This window comes from Nyctereutes procyonoides, unplaced genomic scaffold (genome assembly GCF_905146905.1).
Source record: "Nyctereutes procyonoides isolate TBG_1078 unplaced genomic scaffold, NYPRO_anot_genome, whole genome shotgun sequence".
Classification (NCBI taxonomy): domain Eukaryota; kingdom Metazoa; phylum Chordata; class Mammalia; order Carnivora; family Canidae; genus Nyctereutes; species Nyctereutes procyonoides.
The window spans coordinates 65,440,288-65,466,612 of record NW_026575052.1 but is presented as its reverse complement, the minus strand read 5'-3'; the positions used below and the strand labels follow the sequence as shown (position 1 = coordinate 65,466,612).

The 26,325-nt window shown below is 38.0% G+C and overlaps 1 protein-coding gene across 4 annotated transcripts in view; it reads right to left on the bottom strand.

Annotated features, from left to right (window-relative positions):
• The window catches only part of PTER (phosphotriesterase related), a 67,166-nt gene that overhangs the window by 6,461 nt on the left and 34,380 nt on the right, over positions 1-26,325 (bottom strand). For all 4 annotated transcript variants that reach the window (XM_055332406.1, XM_055332409.1, XM_055332408.1 and 1 more), the window contains 2 exons: positions 24,989-25,254; positions 2,182-2,322 (listed from right to left, as the gene is read on the bottom strand). In XM_055332406.1, coding sequence (XP_055188381.1) covers positions 2,182-2,322; positions 24,989-25,254 — 407 coding nt within the window. The remainder of the gene's footprint in view (positions 1-2,181; positions 2,323-24,988; positions 25,255-26,325) is intronic.

The window sequence follows — 26,325 nt, the reverse complement described above, 5'->3', positions numbered from 1 at the left end:
CAAAAACAAACCATAAATCCGTGTGTCCAAGAACCGATTTCAGTGGTTTAAAAACACTTTTAAAAGACCTAGCTTCATCGGTCAGGTCAGCTTGCTCACGGCCAGCTGAGCATCTCCATATCCACGAAGCTAGTGTTACCCGGATCAACCAGCTCTCCCTGACGACATTAAACCTGAAGCATCTTTTACTGCTAATGAGGCCATCGGAGAGGAGTGACCCTACCCGTGGCGGCAGAAGGCACACGGCTGTGAAGGTGGGCCGCCCAGGGTAGGAGCTGAGGCCTGTCCCGACCGTGGCCCCCGGCTCCAGGTCTTCCCCACAACCCCCGTGTGCATACGTGTCCTGCGCTTGCTGCTTGCTGCTTGCCTCAGTTTCTGGACATCACTTCTGAGGTCATGACCCCATCCCCCTGCCGTCAGCCATGTTTTTGAGGACGGAATCCCAACCTCCTCACAGTTGTGCCTCACCGGCCTCTCACACACCAGGCGTCCCATCGGTGTCTCTCTCATCCCCTCAGCACCCGTTCCCAGCCTTCCTCCTCGTCTACGAGGTCCTGCCCTGAATCTGTTCCTTCCTTCGCAGAAGAGAAGCACGTCTGCTTCCCAGGGACACCGCAGAACACGTGTGGCCGTAGGTCCTCAGTTTCCTGGTCTCACCCTGACGTCTGTCTGCCTTCACTCTGTCGCTCGCCTTATACCTTTCAACCAACTTTCTGTTTGCTCCTCAGATTCCATCTGTTTGTCTCCTTCAAAGCCTCGCTCCATCGCTCCCTTCTCCAGATTGTTGTAAGTTAGCATCGATTGACTATTTTCATATTCTGCACCAGGCGCTCCCATAAAAAGTCTGCATCCTTTATTTCATATAAATTCCATAACAACCTTGTAGAATGATAGGCACAGCTTCCCAGGCCTGGTCGTCTCTGTCTCTCCGCTTTCACTCTCAGGCCCAGAAACATTGCTCAACTCTTAACAAAGCCTTCCCTTGATCCAGCCAGGGCTTCTCACTTTGGCCCTACACCCCGGCTTCTGGAAAGAGTAGCCTCCACATTCTCTCTCCTCTTCCTTACCCCCGCCTCATTCCTCATGCCCTTGCTACAGAGACTGCACTGACTGAACGTGCAAGGGAATCTCCAGACTGTGAAATCCAAAGGACACTTTTCAGCCTCTGCCGCACCTGACGTCTGCCACCTGTCAGGTGTCCAAGCCCTTCCACGTTGAGCGTTCTCCTGCACTAACTCCCACAACAATACATTTCCCTGATATTCTTCTTACTTTGAAAACTTTTCAATTTGTCCCTGAGGGACTGTTCCAGAGTCCATTCCCTAAATATCAGTGCTCTCCAGAGTTCTGTCCTTATCCTCTTATCTGAGTGGTCTCATTCACTCCCACGCTGCCAGCCTGACATACAGACCAAAGATGCCTCGGTTGATGTCTGAGTCCAGATCTCCGCCCTGAGCTTCACACCCTTATCCATGGCTCCACTGGGGAGCAACTCTTAAATATTCCCAAACCAGTCACCCTTGTGAACCCCAAATCTGTTTCTCCTCCCATTATCCCTCACATGCCTCATTCAGTCTTCACATCACCGTGCAACCAAGACAAACCAGGTACCCATCCGTCCTTGGCTCCAAACGTAGTCTACTTGGTTGCAGAGAATGACTCATACAATTATTTCCTTGGACAACTACGAGGGATTGGATTTTATATGACGTTTGGTCTTTAGACATTCAACTTACAGCATTTTAAGTTTCAATCATCTCCAGAGTGAATGTTTTTGATAAAGCATTTCAAAGATTCATTGTAGGAGGTTAGGACTTCAGTGTGGACAACATGGGAAAGAAACCGCTTACTTCATTAGGGAGGAAAAGAGGAAAACATCTTTGTTCTCGTATCGTCGTGGCAGGGGTTAAGTATTATCTGTTTCTTGTCAGCTGCCCATCTGCAACTGAACTTCTAAGGCGCTGCTAAGCTTTTGCCTACTTAGGATGACTCATTTGCTTCTTGAAATAATATATAGAGATTTTTCTCCCTGAAACAGCATCGATACATTTTTTTTTTTCTGCAAATCTCTGGTTCCGCCTGCATACTGTTTTCCGAATCTTTGCTAATACCCACCCAGATATGAATCAAAAAGGGCTGGTAAAAGGAAATGCTATCAGAGATTTATTTCATCATATTTACCTTCTAATTCTTTTATTATCATCGGGCATGTCGATATCCGGGTTGAATTGGTAATGAAGGAGTGCAGTCCCAAAGAGATCATATTCCAAGTAACAGCCAAGTTGAGCAAATTCTAGTAGTTCCTTTTTATCAAGGATAGTCCTAGAGACAATAAGACAGACACACTGTTATTGTCAAGAGCATATCTTTCACGTACACAGATTAAAAGTTTTAAGTGTACTACGTACTGGAACATAATTTAAAGTAACAGAATCTTTGAGTTGGCTTTTAGGATGTGACTATAAAACAGTGAGTTCAGTCTGTTACCAGAAATAAAGGAATTTACTCTTATCTAAAAGGGAGTTTTCCCTTCTAAAGTACTTGGGAACTATAGACATTTTAATTATGCTGCCATTACTCAAAAACGATTTTGTAATTCTCCAGACTTGTCCTCGGGATATGTTCCATATTCTTTTGAAGATCCTTCCTAGAAGTGGGACTGCTGTGAGCTCTGGAAGCTATCAAAGGGAGTTTGGCATCAGTCTGGTGAATTAGGTGAGTAATACTAATCTGGGTAAAATACGGAGCTAAGGTAAGGTAATTGGGTGATTTTCTTGTGAAGATCATAAAATGATTCCAAAATTAATTCCAAAGCCTTTGTGAATATCACTGCAACTTTTCCAAAAGGGGCAAAACTCCTATAGATATTTGTGTTCTAGTATGCCTATCTTTTAAATAGAATTTATTATTTCATGATAATTTTTATGAATATCTTCTCATTTCTTTAGGGATCATAGTAAGAACAACACTGTTTTATGATGTAAGATGATGTAAATGAATAAGGAAGGGAAGGTATATCAGAGAAGCACCAGCTGCAGACAGGGGAGCAGAGTTCAGAGCAAGAGTAGATTATCTCAAGGAATTTAGATTATAACAAGTAAAAAGGGATGCATTAAGTTAACCAAAAATTCCATGGTAGACATTCAAACACTTAGAGAAGAAAGAAAGAAGGAAAGGGAAAGAGAAGAAGGAATGAAGAGAGAGCGAGAGCTAAAGAAAGAAAAAAAAGGAAAGAAAGAAAGAAAGAAAGAAGAAGAAGAAGAAGAAGAAGAAAAAGAAAGAAAAAGAAAGAAAGAAAGAAAGAAAGAAAGAAAGAAAGAAAGAAAGAAAGAAAGAAAGAAAAAGAAAGAAGGAAAGAAAGAAAAAGAAAGAAACCTACCAGGAGACAATATGGAAAAAATATAAAGGAAAAATACACCCCTTAGACATTATGTGAGGGGAGTTCAGGGCTCAGAGAAAGGAAGTGATTGAAATCCCAAATTGGCCTGGCACAGAGTTGGAATATCAGATGATCATTGTCTTACTAGGCTTTTATCCACTGATATTCTATTACCTTGGCAATTCTAGGATGCAAGGATTAAAGCACTGTTACAAGTCTATAAATCTGCTTCGAAGAGGTCAGAAGTATTTTCAAGGCCTTTCTTCCAAACCATAGGAGGACCAATTAAGCCTCTGTGTGTCATGAGTGCGAGAGATTTCTGCTGCCTTGGGATGCTACCTAGGAGTTGACTATTGACTTTCACTCTGAGCAGTCATATTGTAGCTGGTTCCTTTTTATTCAACAATTCAGCATAACTGATAGTGTGCACAGTGTTGTTTTAGGCAGGGAGGCTAAAATATCTTTCTTTTACACTATAAAATGCGCATTCTGTGCTATCTTCTGCTAATACTACTCCTTTTCCATCTTCATACCCTGGAGACCATCTTTTGCTTCCAAAATTACTTGCCTAAAAGAATATGTGTTTTTCTATAGTAGACACATTGTGTTTTCCCCCAAAGAGCCATGCTTAAAAACAAAATACACACAATTAAAATAACATAAGAGGGAAGAGGAAGTTTTGTGTATTTCTTTGGAGTCCGTTGCTTCAGCTTGTTAATTACCAATATGGGCAAGGTGCTAGGGGTGGGTGGAGAGACAGGCAGGGGATGAAGGTGCCAATAACACATTGGATCAGACTCTGATTTCTGTTCCTAATGTATTTTTGCCTTCCTTTGCCTAATTCCTTGAGACTAGGTTCTCTAAATTTTAAGTGACATATCGAAATAGGTATTCAATAAAAAGTCTATAGTAAATGAAAAGCCACAGGGAACTTTTTTAGTCTTTAGTTACAATTGAAAACAAAAAGTAAAGTTGCTTATCATCATAATAGCTGAAAATTATAAGAATTTACTTGTGTCTGGCATTGTGCTAAGCACTTTCTTTGTATTTATTACTCCACTTAAGATTCTCTATAATCCCACTGATCTCAATTTTACAGATGAGGAAACTGGAGAAGTGAGAGATTAGAGACTTATTCAAGGTGATGTGTTGGAATATGAATTCATTTTAATGCTAGAATCAACTATCCGAACCATCATTCTACATGACTTCTACTGCTAAATATTTTGTGCTCAAAGGACGTTTTCCAGAATTGCACTGACTGTAGCAGACATAGTGTTGTCTTAATCTTTATTTTGAACTTTAATTTGCTCCCTACAAAATACGCTCGAGAAATGGGGGAGTTTCTCATCAAAGTAGCATGGGGGCAAGGCGGTGGTAAACCTGAAAAGTAAAAAAGGATTACTTTGTAAATGTCTTTAACTGTTAGCTCAGAGTAAATACATATGGTAGGCAGTATTTGACCATTACAGTTATGTTGGATGATTCAAATGACATGGTCAAAGGAGAAGGAACTATATGAATTATGACCATTGCTTATTTTCTCACTAGGAGCCTGACAATGCTCTAAGCCGCTTAAAAATATCAAAAGGCACATCTTAAGGGTCTTCTATCACCAGACCAGACCTCTCCTAAAGTTCAGAATTACATATCTAATTGCCTGTTTGCTATCTCAACTTGGATGTCTAATAGACAGCTCAGGCTTAACATGTCTCAAACTAAAGCCTTCATCTACTATCCCAAACCAGCTTTTCTAACACCCTTCCCTCTCTGGGCTTACAGCAACGCCATTTATGCATTTGCTCAGGCCAAAAACCTTATAGTCATCCTTGACTGCTTTCTTTGTCTCACACTACACATCCAACCTATTGGGACAGCTTTTTGGCTTGACTTTCAAAATCTGACCAGAATCTGGAGATGTAACCATCTCTCCTGCTACCCTTTTGGTCCAAATCACCACCATCTTTTTCTCAACTGTTCTTCTTGCTTTTCTGCCTTTGCTCAACCACAGTCAATTTAAATATAGCAACCAAAGGCTATCACCACAACTAAGTCAGATCAGGTCTCTCATGTGCTCAAAACCCAGCAATGGCTTCCCATTTCCCTCAGAGAAAAAGCCAAGGCTTTGCAGTGGCCCCTGAGGCCATGTGTGACCACTTTGATGTGGTCTTATAACAGCCTCCTCTCAGAGAAGAATGGGGAATCCAGTTTTCCAGATGTCATTTTATGTAAATGCTTCCTATATTATAAATATTATCTGAAGAATATCACCATAGGTGAAGATATCTTTCTAGAGGAAGACTAACATGTTTCATAAGATTCATCTACACATGTGAGTTTCAAAAGTAGTCCCTGGGAATTCTTATTCTGTAGAATAGCACATAGAAAGGAGTATGATTTGCGGTGCGTGGTGGTGGTGGGGGAAATGGTCCTTCTGTAAAATATCCTTAAAATTTTCGTAATCATGTGGAGAAAAGATTTCTTCAGAAGGGGAAGCAAAAACTGGTATTTTGGACATTTGGAACATGCAGTTAAAAAATGAAGCTGGCAAAATTGCTATCATTAAAAAGCCAGATGATAGATAGATGAAATCATACATTATATATTACATACTACATATTATGCTATATATATATATATTATTTTTACTGACATTTGGTGATATGACACCCTCTGGATAACTGAACATTAGTGTGAAGGAAACTGAGAAATAAATTCATGTTCATTCCCTTACTGATGTGCAAAATCCATGCGGAAAAAATAGCATTGGTGATCATGCACAATTTTCAAAGGAAAATCCTGAAAAAAAAAAAAAAAAGAAAACCCAGAGTTTGGGATTAGATGTTAATGGGGGATAGGATGAGAGAGTTAGATGAAGCAAAAATAAAATAAACACAGAATAATTATCAGGTACTTAAAACAGCCCTATCTCATTTAATCCTTGCAAAAACTGTATGAGGAAGGTATGATCATCCCATTTCATAGATGAAGAAACTAAGACTCAGAAAAGTTAAGTAACTCAACTTCCAAAGTGACAGGTTGAGAATAAAGCCAGAATGTGTTTGTCGTAGAAGCCATGTTTTTAGGCCATGCTGCCCCTTCTGTGATGGGAGGGAGCATCTCCCACATGTAGCGGCCCCATGCCTTCTCGCTAGCACTTAGCTATGGAGCAGTGCACCCCACCACAAAGGCACATTGGACCAACCTGGCACCACATATGTCTAAGAGGGTGACTTAACCACGTTAAATTGGCATCCCGCTGGATGACTTCCAGGGACTGTCAAGGTGCTACTGAAGTTGCATTTATGCAAGTGACTTTTTTTTCACTTGGAGGAAGGATTGACTCCAAATGTCAAAATAGTACCATGGGAAAATACTCTGCTTGACGTCTTTCAGATGAGAATTAGCAAAGGTCCTGTCCCTTCCAGTCATCAGTGACCTCATAGTACTTCTCATAAAAGGGGAGGTGTCAACTCCAGCCAGTTCTGCTCATTCCATATTCTATATCCATGAAAATTATATTCTTTCTTATTCCAATCTTCCCCAGTGCTTAAGGTAAGTATTTTTCACCTCTTGCCCTAAACAGTCAGTGGGGTGATTTTGAGATACAGAGAGGCTATACTGCCCTTTCACACTGGAGAAAGTCCCTTCTTCCAGGTGGATGAAGGGGTGGCAGTGTCGTTTGTAAAATGTGCAGGGATTTCCTGAGAAAAAGGTGAAATTTTTGTATCAAGTATGTGTTCTTGTCATTCATATTATATATACTATTTCCTTTGTTCCATATTTTATACCTTTGCTCCCTAACTAATAAATTCGTTCTATATAAGGAACAAGCATAAATTAATCACAAACATACTGCCATCAGCCAAAAAAAAATGGCACCTAAAGTGATGTGGGAATCTTCATTTTCAGAATATGGTTATCATTTACTAGTATTTTAAGGCTGGTACTAAATCGCAAGACCGTTGATTCTGTTTTTCAAACCTCCTTATATTCTAGATCTTATCCAAGCGCTGAGGGGTTTAGTTTAATGTCAGAATGCATTCTGAGTGGGAGCAAGGAAGTCTGTGCGAGGTGATAATTTAGACAAGGGTCTGTAGGATGTCTAGGTAGAAAGAACTAAGGAGCAGACAGGAAAGGATATGATTCGTGGGTGTGATCCAGATGATAACAATATCTAACATTTGTCTTGGACTTTCCAGTTTCAAAGAACTCTCAAATACATTATTTCTTTTCATACATTCAGGCATACCTTCATGAATTAATTCAGCAAGCATCTACTATCTTGTACTATCAACCACCTTATACACTAGCCTCTGCTGGGAATACAGATATGAGGAAGGAATTTAAGCTGCTGTCTAAAGGAATGTAAATTATAAGGGATCGACATAGGTATTTAAACTCAAAATTACATTTAATATGTTGAAAACTTTATTTTAGTACAACTAAATATGAAGAGTTATGAAAGAAAAATGAAAGGAATAAGTCATTTGAGTGGAGTCTATTTAATAGAAGACAACTCAGAGAAAGTTTGGTGGGGTTCAGGTGTTGAGGGATGGTTGATTAAAAGAAAACCTGTTGAGAGTCGAAAAAGGAAAGAAAGAAAGAAAGAAAGAAAGAAAGAAAGAAAGAAAGAAAGAAAGAAAGAAAGAAAGAAAGAAAAAGAAAGAAGAGAGAGAGAGAGAGAGAGAGAGAGAGAAAGAATCTTGTTGTTCCTGAAAATAAAGCTGTAATTATCAGAGCCAAAGTACATGAGGGTAGAAGCAACTATTCACCTATTAAGAAATTATTTTTTTTTAGATTTTATTTATTTATTCATGAGACATAGAGAGAGGCAAATACATAGGCAGAGGGAGAAGCAGGCTGCCTGCAGGGAGCCCAATGCAGGACTTGATCCCAGGACCCCAGGATCACGCCCTAAGCCAAAGACAGATGCTCAACCACTGAGTCACCCAGGCGTCTCCACCTATAAGAAATTATTGATCATCAACTTATACAATGAGATATTAGCTGGATAAACAAAGACAAATAACAAACACACTGCCCCATCCTTCAAGAAGTCCAGTGTCTATTAGAAAAAGGAGACATGGAAACATGTAATTGTTTTGCAGACCTACCTAGTGTAGTAATAAAAGGATTGCTAGGAACTGGGCTGGCTCGGAGAAAGAGATAACAGACCCTGCTCAGCTCATTCAGGAAAAGCTTTGTAAAAAGAAAACCTTTCATGAGCCGCATATTGAAGAAAGACTGCCAGGTAGATAAGGGAGAATGGAGTATCCCCAGCAGAGGGACTAGCTTGTGTGAGAAGCATGTAAGAACAATCAGCATGGGGCGCTCAGCTTACAGTCAGTGTGGCATTAGCGCAAGCTTGGTGTGGGTGCTAGAGATAATGAGAGGGGAGGTGGAGGGATGAGTTCAGACCAGATGATGAAGATGTCTGGATTTTGTGCGGAAGTGAAGGGGTCCTTAAAGAGCTGTAAGTCATGGTTGAGAAATGTTTTGATCCAGTTTGCACTTAGATCAAAATGGTGGCCATGTGGGCAAAGCCAAGGGAGCGATTCCTGTTTGGAGACTATTACAATGGTTCAGATGGTAGATGAGGGCCTGACTTAACCATGGAGGACTGGATAAGAGGGCTCATATTTGGTGATCTCAGTGAGGTAGACAGGTGTCACCATGTGGGGGTGCAGGGAAGGGAGGGATTTAACATCTGGGTGAATAATGCTGTCCTTGACAAGAATAGGGCAAGCAGCAGGAAGAGTAAGTGATGAGTCACTCTCCCCATAGTGACAGCAAAGGAGAAGGAGAATGGAGGGCAGCTGATTAGATGTTAGTAGCATTAAATGATACCAAAAGCATGGGAGGAGCCAGTTCTGAAACTCCCAATCCACTGGTGAAATCACTATGCCACATATTATCATTATTGGATAGATGAAGAAGCTAAAGCTTGGGTCTTTTAAGTGATCAAAACCCCAGGTATTCCTACTCCTATTCTAGTGCATTTTCTTTCCATTATACTTCACTGTGACTTTTCTATGAATTCCTGGGCCTAGAGACTTAGCAGCACTAACTTCAGATCAGACTAGCTCAGGGCCTGACACAGAGAGAAGCATAGAATATATTCAATCCTAAAATTAATGAATTGGACCACTTAATTTTTTAGAGCTGGCATACAAATACAGAAATAGGTGGATATATCTATACAACTGATTTATTAAAAACAATGCTGAGTTTCAATGACTATTTTAAAAGTTATCACAAAAGTAATTCCAAAAAAAACCTCTTTGTCTCTCTCCCCACTGAGTTGCTCAGTTTAAAACCAGTGAATATTTGTAGATAGTGTTATGTGCGACTCTTTAATATTTTATAGGAGTTTTTCAACAACTGCTTAAGAGAATTACTAAGCTCACCTAGAACTATCCATGTAATACCGATGAATATTTAATTATTTATAATATAATGTTTCAAAGAAATTAATATGTAATAATCTAATACATTCAGTAATAAATGTAATTCTAAAACACTATTCATGTATACTCCTTTATTGCTAATGGCAGTTGCACTTTATACATCTGAAACATTCTTAACTGATAAATTTCAACTATTTTATTTTTAATGTCAAAATAGAAACTAAATGGAATGAGGCAAGTTGTTTTTCTTTTTTTTAATTTTAATTCCAGTGTGCTTAACATACAGTGTGATATTAGTTTCAGGTGTACAATGTAGTGATTCAACAGTTCTATGTATTACTCAATGCTCATCAACATAAGTGTTACTCTTAATCCCCTTAACCTATTTCATTCATCCCCCCCCCACCTACCTCCCCTCTGGTGACCATCTGTTTGTTCTCTAGTTAAGAGTCTGTCTTTTTTTTTTTTTCTTTTTTTTTGGTCTGTATCTCTCTTCTTTTTTTTTTTTTTTTGCATTGTTTGTTCATTTTGTTTCTTAAATTCCACATATGACTGAAGTCATATGGTATTTGTCTTTCTCAACTTGGCTTATTTCACTTTGCATTATACTCTCTAAATCCACCTATATTGTTGCAGATGGCAAGATTTTGTGGGGGTTTTTAAATGTCTGAATAATATTAATATATATACATATATAATGTCTGAATAATATAATATTCATATATATGTATGTACATACATATACATATATATGTATATATTCGTGTGTATATATACATATATATTTTACATACATATACATATATATGTTTATATTCGTGTGTGTATATATATTTATACATATATATATATATATATATATATATATATATATATATATATTTCCCTTGTTCTTTATCCTTTCATCTATTGATGGACACTTGGGTGGCTTCCACACTTTGGCTATTGTAAATAATGCTGCAATAAACATAGGGATGCATATATCCCTTCAAATTAGTGTTTTTGTATTCTTTGGTTAAATACCCAGTAGTGCGATTCTTACAATATAGGGTAGTTCTATTTTTAATTTTCTGAGGAACCTCCATAGTTTTCCAGAGGCTGCACCAGTTTGCATTCCCAACAGTGAATGAGAGTTACTTTTTCTCTACATTCTCATCAACACTTGTTTCTTGACTTTTTGGATTTTAGCCATTCTGAAAGTTGTGAGTGATAACTCATTATGGTTTTGATTTGCATTTCCCTGATGACTGAGTGATGTTGAGCATCTTTTTGTGTGTCTGTTGGCCACTGGATGTCTTCTTTGGAGAAAGATCTGTTCATGTCTTCTGCCTATTTTTTAATGAGATTGTATTGTGTGTGTGTTAAGTTGTATAAGTTCTTTATATATTTTGAATACTAACTTTATTGGATATCTAATTTGCCAATATCTTTTCCCATTCAGTAGGTTGTCTTTTAGTTTTGCTGGTTGTTTCCTTTGCTGTGCAAAAGCTTTTTATTTTGATGCAATCCCAGTATTTTATTTTTGTGTTTATTCCCCTTGTCTTAGGAGACGTATCTGGAAAGATGTCGCTATGACTGATGTCAGAGAAATCACTACTTGTGCTCTTTTCTAGGATTTTTATGGATTCAGGTCTCACATTTAGGTCCTTGACCCATTTTGAGTTTATTTTTGTGTATGGTGTAAGAAAATGGCCCAGTTTCATTCTTTTTCACAAAGCTATCTAGTTTTCCCAACATTACTTGAAGAGGCTTGTTTTTCTTTTCCCCCATCGCATATTCTTTTACCCATTGTCAAATATTAATTGACCATATAATTATGGGTTTATTTCTGGGTTTTCTATTTTGTTTCACTGATCTCTGTGTCTGTTTTTGTGCTAATACCATACTGTTTTGATGACTACAGCTTTGTAGTATAACTTGAAATCTGGAATTGTGATATCTCCAGTTTTGTTTTTCTTTTTCAAGATTGCTTTCACTATTTAGGGCTTTTTGTTTATTTGTTTTGGTTCCATACACACTTTAGAATTGCTTGTCCTAGTTCTGTGAAAAATGCTGTTGGTATTTTAATAGGGATGGTATTAAATCTGTAGACTGCTTCGGGTCATATGGATATTTTAACAATATTTGTCAAAAAAAAACAATATTTGTCTTCCAATCAATGAACATGGACTATCTTTCCATTTGTGTTCTCTTCAATTTCTTCATCAGTGTTTTATTGTTTTCAGAGTACAGGCCTTTCACCTCTTTGGCTAAGTTTATTCCTAGGTATTTTATTACTTTTGGTGCAATTGAAAAGGGATTGTTTTCTTAATATCTCTTTCTGCTGTTTTATTAGTGTACACAAATGCTTGGATTTCTGTATATTGATTTTGTATCCTGCGACCTTACTGAATTCATTTATCAGTTCTAGTAGCTTTTTTGGTGGAGTCTTCAGTGTTTTCTAGATATAGTATCATGTCGTTTGAAAATAGTGATAGTTTTACTTCTTTCTTGCCAATTTGGATACCTCTTATTTCTTTTTGTTGTCTGATTGCTGTGGCTAGGACTTCCAGTACTAAGTTGAATAAAAGTGGTGAGAGTAGACATCCTTGTCTTATTCCTTACCTTAAGGGAAAAGCTCTCCGTTTTTCTCCAGGCAGTATGTTGCTAGCTGTTGGATTTTCATATAAGACCTTTATTATGTTGAAGTATATTCTCTTTAACCCTCCTTTCTTGAGGGATTTTATCATGAATGGATATTGTACTTTGTCAAACGCTTTTTCTTCATCTATTGAAATGATCAGATAGTCAAAAGGATCATATCCTTTTTCTTACTGATGTGATATATCAAATTGATTGATTTGGGAATGTTGAACCACCTTTGTGTCCTGAAAATAAATTCCATGTGATTGTGGTGAATGATTTTTTTAAAGTATTCTTGTATTCAGTTTCCTAATATTTTGCTGAGGATTTTTGCATCTATATTCATCAGAGATATTGTCCTGTGGTTTCCTTTTTTTTGTGTGGTATCTTTATCTGGCTTGTGGGTAATGCTGGCCTCACAGAATGAATTTGGAAGTTTTCCTTCCTCTTCTATATTTTTGGAATAATTTGAAAAGAATAGGTATGAGCTGTTCTCTAAATGTTTGGTAGAATTCACCTATGAGGCTGAAAGTCCTGGACTTTTATTTTTGAGAATTTTTTGATTAATAATTTAATTTCATTCCTGGTAATTGGTCTGTTAAGATTTTCAGTTTTTCCCTGCTGGGGTTTTGGTAGGTTATATGTTTTTAGGTTGTCCAGTTTTTTTGGCATATAATTTTTCATAATATTCTCTGATTTCTGTGGTGTTGGTTGTTATTTCACCTCTGTCATTTCTGATTTTGTTTATTTGAATCCTTACTCTCCCCTCCTCCCCTTTTTTTCTGATGAGTCTGGCTAGAGGCTTGTCAATTTTGTTGCTCTTTTCAAAGAACCAGCTCCTGGTTTCATTGATCTGTTTTATTGATTTTTTGGTTTCTATCTCATTTATTTATGCTCTAATATTTATTATTTCCTTCCTTCTGCTAGTTTTAGGTTTTGTTTGTTCTTCTTTTCTAGCTCCTTTAGGTGTAAGGTTAGGTTGCTTAGCTGAGATTTTTCTTGCTTTTTGAGATAGATGTATTCTACATACTCCCCTCTTAGAACTGCTTTTGCTGCATCCCAAAGATTTTGAACTATTATGTTTTCAATTTTCATTCAGTGTAACTTTTCAGTCTTTTGATTTCTTGTTTGACCCATTTATTGTTTAGTAGCTTGTTATTTAAACTTCCATGTATTTGTGCTCTTTCCAGATATTTTCTTTTTTTTTTTTTAGGACTTTTATTTATTCATGAGAGACAGAGAAAGAGAGAGGCAGAGACATAGGTAGAGGGAGAAGCAGGCACCCTGTGTGGAACTCAATGCAGGACTTGATCCTAGGACCTCAGGATCATGACTGAGCCAAAGGCAGATATTCAACCACTCAGCCACCCAGGTGCCCCTTCCAGATATTTTCTTGTGGTCGATCTAGTTTCATAGTGGTTTGGTCAGAAAAGATGCATGGTATGATTTCAGCCTTTTTGAATTTGTTGAGACTTGTTTTGTGGTCTAATATGTGATCTCTTCTGGAAAATGTCCCATGTGCACTTGAAAAGAATGTGTCTTCTGCTGTTTTATGGTGGAATGTTCTGAATATATCTGTTAGTTACATCTGGTCCAGTGTGTCATTCAAATCCACTGTTTCCTTGTTGATTTTCTATTTGGATGATTTGTCTATTAATGTAAGTGGCACATTAAATTCCCCAACTATTATTGTATTATTATTATTTCCTTTATGTTTGTTAATAGCAACTTTATGTACTTGGCTGCCTCTGTATTGGGTGATGGATAATTATAATTGTTCTAACTTCTTTTTGGACTGTCTTCTTTATTATTATATAGTGTTCTTCTTTGTCTCTTATTACAGTCTTTGTTTTAAAGTCCTTTTTGTCCATTATTAAGTATTGCTACCCCAGCTTTCTTTTGACATCCATTTCCATGATGTTTCTCCATCCCCTCACGTTCAATCTGCAGCTGTTTTTAGGGCTAAAAGAAGTCTCTAATAGGCAGCATATAGATGGGTCATGTTTTTTTTTTTTTCTCCCCATCCTATCACCCTATGTCTTTCGATTGGAGCATCTAGGATATTTATATTCAAAATAATTGTTGATAGATGTCTATTTATTGCCATTTGTTACTTGTTTCATGGTTGTTTCTATAGATTTTCTCTGATCCTTTCTTCTCTTGCGCTCTCATAATTTGCTGCCTTTCTTTAATGATATATTTGGATTCCTTCCTCTTTATTTTTGCATATCTATTACTGGTTTTTGATTTGTGGTTACCATTAGGTTTGTATATAACATCTGCATATAGCAGTCTATATTAAGTTGATGGTTGCTTAAGCTTGAACCCATTTTTTGTTCCTCCCACCCATGTTTTAGGTATATAAGTGTCATATTTTACATCCCTTTATTTTGTGAGTCCCTTGGCTGACTTTTACAGAGATATTTATTTTTACTGCTTTTATGTTTCCTACTTTTCTTCTTACTCTTACTTATGGTCTTTTTTTTCCACTCAGAAAGTCTCCTTTAATGTGTCTTGTAGGGCTGGTTTAGTGGTCATGAACCCCTTATCTTTTGCTTGTCTGAGAAACTATTTCTCCTATTCTGAATGGTAGCCTAGCTGGATAGAGTATTCTTGGCTACAGATTTTTTTCTTGTCAGCACTTTGACTAGATAGATCATCCCACTGTTTTACGGTTTGCAAAGTTTCTGTTGGAAAATCTGCTGATAGCTATATGGGGGTTTCCCATGTATGTAACTGTCTACTTTTGCTGCCTTTTTTTAAAGATTTATTTATTTATTTCAGGAAGAGAGAGAGAGAGAATGGGGGGAGGGACAGAGGGAGAGAGAGAGAGAATCTCAAGCAGACTCATCCCCACTGAGCACAGAGCCCAACATGGGCCTAGATCCCAGGACCCTGAGATCATGACCTGAGTTGAAATCAAGTGTCAGACTCTCAACCAAGCCAGCCAAGGTGCCCCCTTTTTTTTGCTTTTAAGGTTTTTTAAAATCAGTACTTTTTACCATTTTAATCACTATGTGTCTTGGTGTGGACCTCCAAGCAGATCCACTGAAGTCAAGGTGAGTGGGGCTTGGTGTAAGCAAGTTAGGTAGTAGATGGTGGTGCCCTGCTGGTTCTCACAGGTGGCTTGGTGTTTATGCCGGGGGGTGAGGGAGGAAGGTGGCACCTGGCAGCTCTATGATTCCTGAGGGGGTCTTCCAGTGATCTCTGCCCCTCCAGACTTGCTCTGAGATGACTAAATAGCTTTCTCTCCCACATGCCCCAGGCATTTTTCAAACTTCTGCTTCTAGGCTGTATATCCATGGGCTGTTTGTTATACTGTCTCTTGAAGGGCAATATTCAGCTTATCTCTGGGCTTTCCCAGAAATGAGTCCTCCAATTTTTCAAAAGTCCAGGCTTTAAGGTCCTCTGATTAAATTCTGGTAAGAACTCAGAAAATTTGGCCCGTCTTGCTTTCAAAGCCAAATACTATGGAGATGGGTCTTCCCTGTGCAGCCCAAGTATTAGCCTTTTTCTCTCTCTTCTCCTCACCCAGGGCTCCTCCAGCCCCCAAGAAGAGCCAGCCTGTTTCATTCTACACACTGCATCTCTGCCCTTTGTCCTCTCTGATGTGGCCTCTTCTCTACTTTCAGCGATGGAGTTTGTTCTAGTATTCAGGTCACTATTCAGGTCACTTTCTGAGTTATTCACACTGATGCATTGTTGCGTTGTATTTGTGGGATGAAGCAAGCTTAGGGTCCTCTTGCTCTGCCATCTTTCCAGCCTCCCCCTAAGTTCTTAATGTGTGGTCTAAACACTGCCTAGGGTTAGAAAGTAAAACTCGTTATTCCAATTAAAGATTGCCCAGAAACTTTGGTTTCACACAAAGGTAAACCTGCAATTAGAATGGTGCATTCACATGAACACATTTGTTTATTCCATATATGTGAGTATTTTAAAGATGCATTTTTTCTTTTTGTATTAGGCCTTACTTTTATGGAACAGCCTTTTCAACATGAGAACATAATTGGAAATGAAAAGCAATAGAAAAATAATTCAAGTTGTTCTGTATTAATAGTATTCCCCATTACCTACATTTGAATAAGCATCTTCCTCCTACATTATTCACTTCCCTGACTGTCTGGGTCCAGACCCTACAGAGATATTTAATGACATCATAGAAGAAATGATGTCACACTTTCAATATTATGACTTAAGTGTAGACTTACGCAAAAGGAACAGATGGCTTCAAGAGAGAAAAACCCTTGTTTAAATTAGACTAAAACCAGAAGCTGGCTCTGAATTGTGAAGTGTAATTAAAACTTTATTTTAAAATACATTTCACAGTTTATATACCCTAGGAAGAGCTTTTTACCATATGAACTTTCCAGCTGCCACATAGCACAAAAGAGGTTGCGTTTTTCATGTAAGGCAGTACACAGTTCAGGGGATGATGGTATTGAGAAGATTGAAGATAAATCTCATAGACATGGCAATCCTATTTTTTAAAATGTCACATTTCATGGGAATGGTGTCAGAGTCATGAAAAATCGCTTTAGAAAAAAAAATATTGGTAGGAGGTTTGGATGGATATAATGTACTGGAGAGAATACCTGACCAGTGCTTTGGCCCTGACCATGGGCTGGTCTGCCCAAATGTCTGTTAAAGAGTACGATTTGGGATACTTCACAAATATCAATTACTAGCATAGCTTAAGTGCATTTTATTTGGCATTATTTATGTGTTTTAAAAAGTTCTGCTACCTTTCAGTCTGTCAAACGTTTTGTCTGGATTTTTTTTTATTTTCGTATTAAATAGGTCCTGCAAAGAAAGGAAATCCATGATAAACAATAATAGGGGGGAATCCCCATAATGCTTTAAGGAGTTAGAAGTAATTTTTCTTAACCCCTTTTGACAGATGAGCAAAGGACTGGAAGGCTTAAGTGACTTGGTCAAGATCACACAAAAAAGTGCTGGTGTCAGAAACGGAAATTAAGCAACATGACGCCAGTACACCATTTCTCCATCGTCCCATGCATAGAACAGAGACAGAATGAATATACATTGCACTAATTAAGGAATAGCTGCTGCCAATATCATCACACAATTTTAACCTTAAATGTATTCAGAGTTTGTGTTTCTATGTCAGTGAGTACTCTACAAACTAACGTAGATTTTTATATAAAATTTGGCCACAGTGTTACAAGTTACAGACAAGCGGCCATAATGACATGTTTAAAGGCATTTGGGGTTTTTTTTTTCTTTTTTTTCTAGTTTTTCTTTCCTATCATCTGTCATAGTGATAGCAGAAGAAATGTCAGTGGACATTAGTAAACTTAAAAAGGAGAGTGTTCTTAGTACACATTTTCTTTTTAAAACTCTCACTTGCTTATCAGGCCTCTACTTTGTTGCCTGAACTGATTTCTTTCATTTTTCACTCCATGGTAGGATCTGAGCCAATATGACTAAATAAGTTGTCTTTACTATAAATAATGTGCACAATGTATATACTATACAATGTGTACTCATTCCTCTCAGGCGTACTCTACTTATGCACATAATGCATGCATATGCATAATGCTAATAATAAACCGTTAAGCAATACAGCATGGTACACACAGGATTATAAATGTGATAAATCATTTCATGTGCAGGACATACCCATTGTTTTTTCTTAAAAATCCTACCATACTATTTAAGTATATAAAGATGTTTTGCCCAGTTTAAGTTGCCCAAACATTTGCCTGGAATTGTTTTTGAGTGAGTTCATGTTAATTCACTAGCATTCATAGGAATTAAAAGTGTATAGTTCGGAGGATACCAGATAATAATTTTTTGGTGGCTTTTCAAAGACAACCATAAGGTTAAAATTCACTATAATTATAATTCAGTCATCAGTTGGAAGGCAGAGAATGTGTTGTGTTCCCTGCTCCATCCCAGCATCTAGTACATGAGGCACTCAGTAAATACTTGTTGAATGAATGAATGAAGCAATATTCCATCCTCTCACTTCATCTAAATAAAAGCATGAAAAAATGTGTCAAAATTGTATTCGTTAAAGAGTTAGGTGAATTTGGCATGAATGATCAGAGGTAGAGAGAATAAAATGCATTATTAGGCCATCCCTTGTGTTCTCCCTTTTCTTCCAAAACCCTTGGGTCAAATCCTACCCTCCCCAGGGAGCAATTTTCAAAGAGAAAGGTGGACTCTTTTCCTGCACTTAATTATTATTGTGCTCTTCATCAAACTGTAGGCCCTGGATTTCCATCAAAGCTCCGTGGTTTGTTAGATAGATAACCAAGTAGAAAAAAAGATCAGAGGCATAGCACCTGTCTTTTGCCCTCCCGAGATGCAAAACTTAATCAGGAAATAGCACCCAGATGCCTTCCAGCCACGTTGTTTTACCCAGCTTTCACTGGTAACGAAAGAATCGTGTTGCCACAAAAATCCCTCCAGCTACTCTACAGTACACGAAGGATAATATTTCCTTGGAAATGAATTGCAAAAAGGCCATCCATGGTGCATCTTCTTTAATCACACACACCCTGTATTAGACCAAGGGCAGAGGCAGTGCTGTGATCATACACCAACTGGAAATGTAGAGAGAGTTTTAACAGGTAGTAAAATCATAATACATGATTCAAAGGCATAAACCCTTTGTGGATTCACAACCCAAACAGGGACACCTAAGTACTGGTGTTAGTTTTCCAATAACTGTTGACTTTGGGTGGCTGTACCTGTCAAGGGCAGCCCCCTGCCACATTCCCTGGGGCTAAATTCACAGCCGTCCACAAGCATGTCCGCAGGCCCATATTTCTTAAGGAGAACAGATGGTTAGGGGAGGGCCTAGACACAGAAGCAGATTTATCTTGTCAGGTTGTTATCTCCAGGTAAATGACCTTAAGAAGGTCACAAATGGTCACATGACAACAATGTGGTTCAGAGGTGTCCCGAGGTGTCCACCATTCATTAACTCTTCCCTCTCAGGGTCCCTAGTGCTCCTTTTGGATAGGTAGATGGCAGTTTTACTATGGTGGCCATGTTGTGTGCGTGTGTGCGTACGTGTGTGTACATGTATTTTGAGATAAACTGCCTTGTGCATGAATGCTAGTGAAGATTTATACACCTTCAAAAGATTTCATTGCTTTAACGTGCTGGTGAACATCTTGGAATTTTTTTTTTTTTTCTCAAGTGATAGAAGTCCTAACTTTAAGGGGATAAATGCACCAATTTTATAGGTAGTCAAGGCTGAGCGTCAGTCCTGGTGAGGACCCCAATGTTCTAAAAAGCAGCCGCAGAGCAGAGCCTGCTCCTTGCCTGGTCACCGCACAATCAGAACAGCCTGTGGGTTCAGCTCCTTCTCCTTTATGCCTAAAAAGGCGTGGTGGCGAGAGAAACGAATGATTCTGTGTTTTGTTTGGCTTGTTTTGTTTTCCTGAAGGTCTTGTTTTCAGAACACGCTTCTTTCTTTGTGTGTGTTGTCTATGCATTTTGTTGCATGAAATACATGCCCTTTTGTGATTTGTCCCCATTAGAAAAGCTGAAGTCCTTGCCCTTTCAATACAGATCAGATTGTGTGTGCAGCCCAGCAGACCTCAGAGAGTCTGTGAAAGGCTGACCTAGTCAAGCTTCAGCCTGGCAACTGTCTTGCTGTGAACCCACGCATCAAAAAGCTAAAGTTGCCTGCATCTGTCTCCGATTATTTTTTTTTCTGTTACTTTATTCCATTTGTTTTTCCAAATGCACCACTCTTTTTCTGAAACCATTTTGCCCAGTTGCCTCTCCACTGAAATGTTCCTACTTCTGTGTATTGCTTTTTCAGGCACTGGAACCCTGCATAGTCCCTAATATAGGTACAGAATGGGTGGCTGCTCTAGAAATGGTTTCAGGATTTTCTAGCATGCTCTGAATTTGTCTGATGTCGGGCCAACCTCTCAAGTGCATCCTGAGCCATTCTAGAGGGAGGCACTGACTGGAATTGCAGCCATTGAAAATTAGATCATGTAGCTTTGTTATTTAAAAGAAAATACACATATATGCACATATATGTGTTGTTTGATTTTATGAGCAAGGATGTCCTCCTGTACTCGGAGTCAAGACTTTTTTCACCATTTCTAACAAGAGCCTACTTTCTAGTAATGTCAAGCAAAATTTTCTAACTTATCTACTTGTCTAATTGTAAAGAGAATTAGAAAGGATTCCTCTTTAAGGATCATGGTGGACTAAATGTTCCCAGGAAACTTTTCCAGCATAGTGCATGTAAAATACTGAATAAAATGAATGGGGGAAAAGTCATATTTTTAAATGCTTGGTTAGGCTGGTGGGGAAGTGAAAGACTGGCTCATGGTGCAGAAACAAGAGAGCAGAAAAAATGAAATGTGAGGGAAGACCTAGAGCGTCCATCTGCCTGGCGGGGAGCAGGGTAGGTTAATGGGCCAAAGCAAGACAGAGCCCAGCCTGGATGAGGAAGGAGGTAAACTGGTGACATGGTTCCCATCAGCAAATAAAAGGAGTTCTCTCTCCCCCAGACCATACTCATGGGGGCGGCGGAGCAGGTAAAAAGCTGGTCCACAGAGGGAGTCTTGGGAGATTCTATGCTTTTCTCAGTCTTTTTTTTTTTTTTTTTTTTTAGGATTTTATTTATTTATTCATGAGAGACACAAAGAGAGAGGCAGAGACAGGCAAAGGGGAAGCAGGCTCTCTATGGAGAGTCCGATATGGGACTTGATCCCAGGACCACAGGATCACGCCCTGAGCCGAAGGCAGATACGCTCAACCACTGAGCCACCCAGGCGTCCCCTTTCTTAGTCGTGGTTTCTGCTGAAAGGGAAGCAGATTGAGAAAAAACATCTTCAGGAAGAATCCATAGCCATGAGCCTGCCTTCATTGAGTACAGGAGCCAGAATTCATAGAACTTCTGTGGTTCTTAACTCCTTGAGTCAAACGTTTGAAGAGTCACAAAAAAAAAAAAAAAACCAATACTTTATTATTCCACTTGTATGCGGTACCTGGAGATGTCAGATTCATAGAGGTGAACAAACGGTAGAATGGTGGTTGCTGTGGCCAATAGGGAGGAGGAGTAGGGACTTGTTCAGTGGGTACGGAGTTTTACTTTTGTGAGTGAAGGGTTCTGGAGTTTGGTTGCACCACAGTGTGAATGAATGTATTTAACACTACTTCAAAATGAGTAAGATGGTAGGTAAATTTTATATTATGACAGTTTCACCACAAATAAACATTTATTTTCATTTTTAAAAACTGAGTTTAAAGTAGCCCCAGATTGGTAGTGCCCCTACTGCCTACAAGTATAGGCAAAATATCCAAAATAAAGAAGGTTAAAACCTTAAGAAAAACAAAAACAAAAACAAATAGAGGACTCCTGGGTGTTTCAGTCAGTTAAGCATCCAACTCACAGTTTAGGCTCAGGTTATGATCTCATGGGTGGGGAGATAGATAGCCCCAGGATGGGCTCTGGGCTCAGCAGGGAATCTGCTTAGGATTCTCTACCTCTGCCCTTCCCCTCATGCAGCCTTACTCTCCCTTTCTCTGTCTCTCTCTCTAAAATAAAAAAATAAATGTTTTTTTTAATTCTATAACCTATTTACTTTTTTAAAAAGATAAGTTTTTGGTTCTTAATATTATAAACTAAATTGATAGGCTAGGCAACATATTGATTGTGCTGGAGAGAGAAGCAGTAAATAGGAAGATAGAGCTTTAAGAAAATAGATCATCCATGCAAATGGATGGAAATATGAATGAGATGCTAAGAGACCTGTAGGGCAGGTGCTCAGATCCTACATATATTAAACTGGAGTTTATGGTGTAAATAATCAAGAAGATACAGATGAAGCACTATTTGAAGAGACAATGGCTGAAGTTTCCCAGGAATAAATGAAAAATACATCTTCATATCCATGAATCCCAAGCACACACAATAAAAAGAAATTCACACTGAGATAGATCATAGTGCAGATACAGACTCCCAGAGACGAAGGTGTTAGAAACGGAAAAGTCAGGTTACCTCCAAGGAAACATATTTAGGTTCAGCCAGCTTATGAACAGCAATAATGTTATTGAAAATGGAATATCTTTAAAGTGCTTAGAAAAAGTAACTTTTTTTTAAAAGATTTTATTTATTTTTCGTGAGAGACACAGAGAGAGAGATTGACAGAGACACAGGCAGAGGGAGAAGCAGGCTCCATGCAGGGAGCCTGATGTGGGACTCTATCCTGGGTCTCCAGGATCAGGCCCTGGGCTGAAGGTGGCGCGAAACCGCTGAGCCACCCAGTCTGCCCAAAAAAGTAACTTTTAAGTAGAATTATCTGTTTTAATTAATTATTATAAATTGTGTATTCTATTTAATTATCTCTTATGAATGAAGGAATGAAGTGAAGACATTTTCAGACACATTATGTTCTAAGTATTCATTACCAGAACAGACACACAATTAAGGAACTTCAAATGATGTATCTTAGGAAACTCAAAGATAAAGATCTGAGATGAAGAGGGAATGGTAAGCAAAGAAAATAGCAATCAGAAAGGCTAATATAAATATGCATTGAGCATCTATATGTTTTATGATAGTAAAATAATGTCTAATCACTGGGTTTAAGAAAAGAAAATAAGCACAAATCCTGGAAAAATAGTACATATGTCAGGCGGTGATTTAAGGTGAAGGATTCTAAAGTCTTTGTATTACCAGGAAGGTTGGTAAAATATGCGTTATATTTAAAATTTGGTATGTTAGATATATGTGTTACATTTTCTATTATAACCACTGATAGGATAGAAATAGTATAGCTACCTTCCAAAGTGTTAAAGGGGAAAGATAAAATAAGTTGAAAAAAGTCAATAAAAGAAATAAGAAAGGATGACATTAACTATGACAAAAAGAAAAAGTTGGGGGGTGCCTGGATAGCCCAGTTGGTTAAGTGACAGACTCCGTTTTGACTCAGGTCATGATCTTGGAGTCACAAGACTGAGCCCTGCCTCAGGCTCCACACTCCCTGAAGAGTCTGCTTGAGATTCTCCACCTCTCCCTCTGCCCCTCCCACCACTCACATGTGCTCGCACACACTCTCTTTCTCTCAAATAAGTAAATAGATAAAATCTTAAAAAAAAAAAAAGGAAAAGTGGAACAAATGTTTTAGTGAGTAGTCAATGTAAATAAACTGAAGTTTTCATATAGAAGAAGACACTGGGTAAAACCCAAAACCCAGCCACATGCTCCTTATATAAGACACATTTAAATTATAAAACTAACATAGAGAGATCACTATAGTCATATCAATATCAGATAAAACGGTCTCTAAAACAGGAAGCATTACTCAAATTACTAGAGATAAAGCAGCTCAATACATCAATACATGTTGAAATAAATTTTAATTCACCAGGAAGGTGAAACAACTTATATGCATGTGATAGCGGAGTTTCAAACTGAAACCTGTACAATTAGAAACTAAAAAATCCACCATAATAGATTTTAACCTACTTCTTTTTGTAACCAATAGATTGAGCAGTCACAAAGTAGGAATATACAATTTTGAACATGGTTACTAATGTAATCTAATGGACCTATAGAAAGCATAATAATAGCAGAATACAATGCTTTTAAGAAACTAAGAAATATTTATAAAATTTAAAAATGTATCTTATCTTACTTATTTACATGATATATATCACACTGTTTAAAAAATGTGAAGAAATCATCCTTCTTGATTAAAGATGCTACATATGTTCTATATCATACAAAGTAACATTATCAAGTACATTATTTTAAATTTGTATGAACTTACCCTAGATCTCACAGCATATGGTAGAGTCAAGTTCTCATGTTTTAAGCCTCCCAGTTTCTTATAATTTGTTATAGTAGTCATGGGAAACTAAGACTACTACTAAACAAATAATATACCCATTACTATTATGTTTTTTTTAAGATTTATTTATTTATTATAGACAGTGAAGCGGAAGGGCAGAGGAAGAATCTCAAGCAGATTCCACTCTCAGTATGGAGCCCTATTTGGGGCTCAATCTCACAACCCTGAGATCATGACTTGAGCTGAAATCAAGAGTCGGATGCTCAACCGACTGAGCCACCAGGTGCCCCAGTATTATGGTTTATAATTGCATTTTCCAAAATTCAGATGATGCAAACCATCAGTCGCAACAGCAAATTTGAATATTTACATTTTCTCAGGGTGAAACCATTCACTTTCCCTTCCCTTTATATTTGCAGATAAATTTATCACTCCAACTACTGACAAATACTGAGCATATAGACTTGGCAACTACTATAATATCAGACCCTGAGGCAAAGAAGTGAAGTAAACAGGGACAGTTACTATAAAGGGTTATGAAGGATTAAGTAAATAAGAAATGATTTACACAAAAAACCTAGAACACTAACAGACCTAGAGTCAGGACACAAAAATGGCAGCATTGACTTTTATTAACATCTGTTGTAAAACTTTATAAATACTATCATCCAGGTGGTTAGTAGTTTTCTGTAGGTGATTAGTATTTCATTAATCTGATGATATTAATTTGATCATTCATAATCATCTGGTGACTTGAACTACTTTGGAGAGAGTCTGCTTACCTATCAATGTGGGACATAACTGTTTTGGAGATGTCTACGCCTGCTTCTTGCAACACGCGGATAATCTGAAACGGTGCACTTGGATGCCTTCCAGGATGAATAATAACAGGACAGCCCAGCTGAGCCTGGGCATGAGCTGTTGCTTGAAGAATCTTCTTCTCACTCTCAGTTAGAGGCCAGGAGCAACCAATTTCTCCAATGACACCACACTTGATAGTAGTTCCATCAGCTCCATGGAGAATTTCATTAGTGAGGACATCAGTAAGCTAAGGAAGAGCAGGAAAGAAAATACATTATAGGCTGTGGAATTTATCAACCCAGAGTCACCACAGTATGTCATTGGCTTTATTCCTTTGGTCATTCATTCTTTAAAAAATGTATTCGCCGTCCATTCCATTAATATTGGTCAATGAGAAAGGCCAAATCTCTAATTCAACAAGTTATTCTAAATCAGAGATTCAGTAATATCTTACTGTGATTATTTAATAAGAAATTTGTGGCTTTAGGAAGCTGTAGGGGAAAAAATGTGATTTCATGAAAGTACATTCAGATGAGAAAAAAATGTATAATTTCACCTAAGGAACATCTAGAACATAAAAAGACTGCCCTTGAACATACGTCAACTGTATCAACTAATCCTTTAATTCTCCCTTATTGACGCAGTCCTTAAGCCCATACAGCATAGAGAATTCACAGCACGCAATACTAATATCACATTTTTTGGTTCGTGTGTATGTTACTACTAGAAGTGGTTGGGAGCATGTGTAATAGCTGACTTCAGGATAGTCCTCAAATAATAATAAGCATGTAAAAAGGTAGAGGCCCAGTTGGAAAATAATGCAGATAAGGTTTTGAAATACAGAGATTTTAATGATTGACTGAATCTTTGCAGACTGTGGCTGACCTTCTATGCCTGTCAAGCAGGCAATGGAAGATACACACAAATATAGACAATAGGTATAAACAGGCATAAACACATACAGGCATGTACAGAAGAGCACATAATTATTTCTTTTTATCTCTGAAAGATTTCCTTCCTTCTGCCCATTCTTGCCTAAGATCATATGATAACAAAAACAGGAATGATTTTCTCCTACCCTTCCTGTTTTGTAAAAGAAGGAAACATATTCGCCAATGTGCCAAGTCTCTGCCTGCCAAGTCTCACCCTACAGTGAATTTTTATTGCTGGTTATTATAAAATCCACAAAGAAAATTGAGATTACATAACTGGGATTTATCATGGAAAAATGAGGCTTACAAACAGGTTGTGGCACCATTACTGAGCACAGATACAGTATATCCAAATCTAAATGTCAACGCTTTGGATTTTCCCGTGA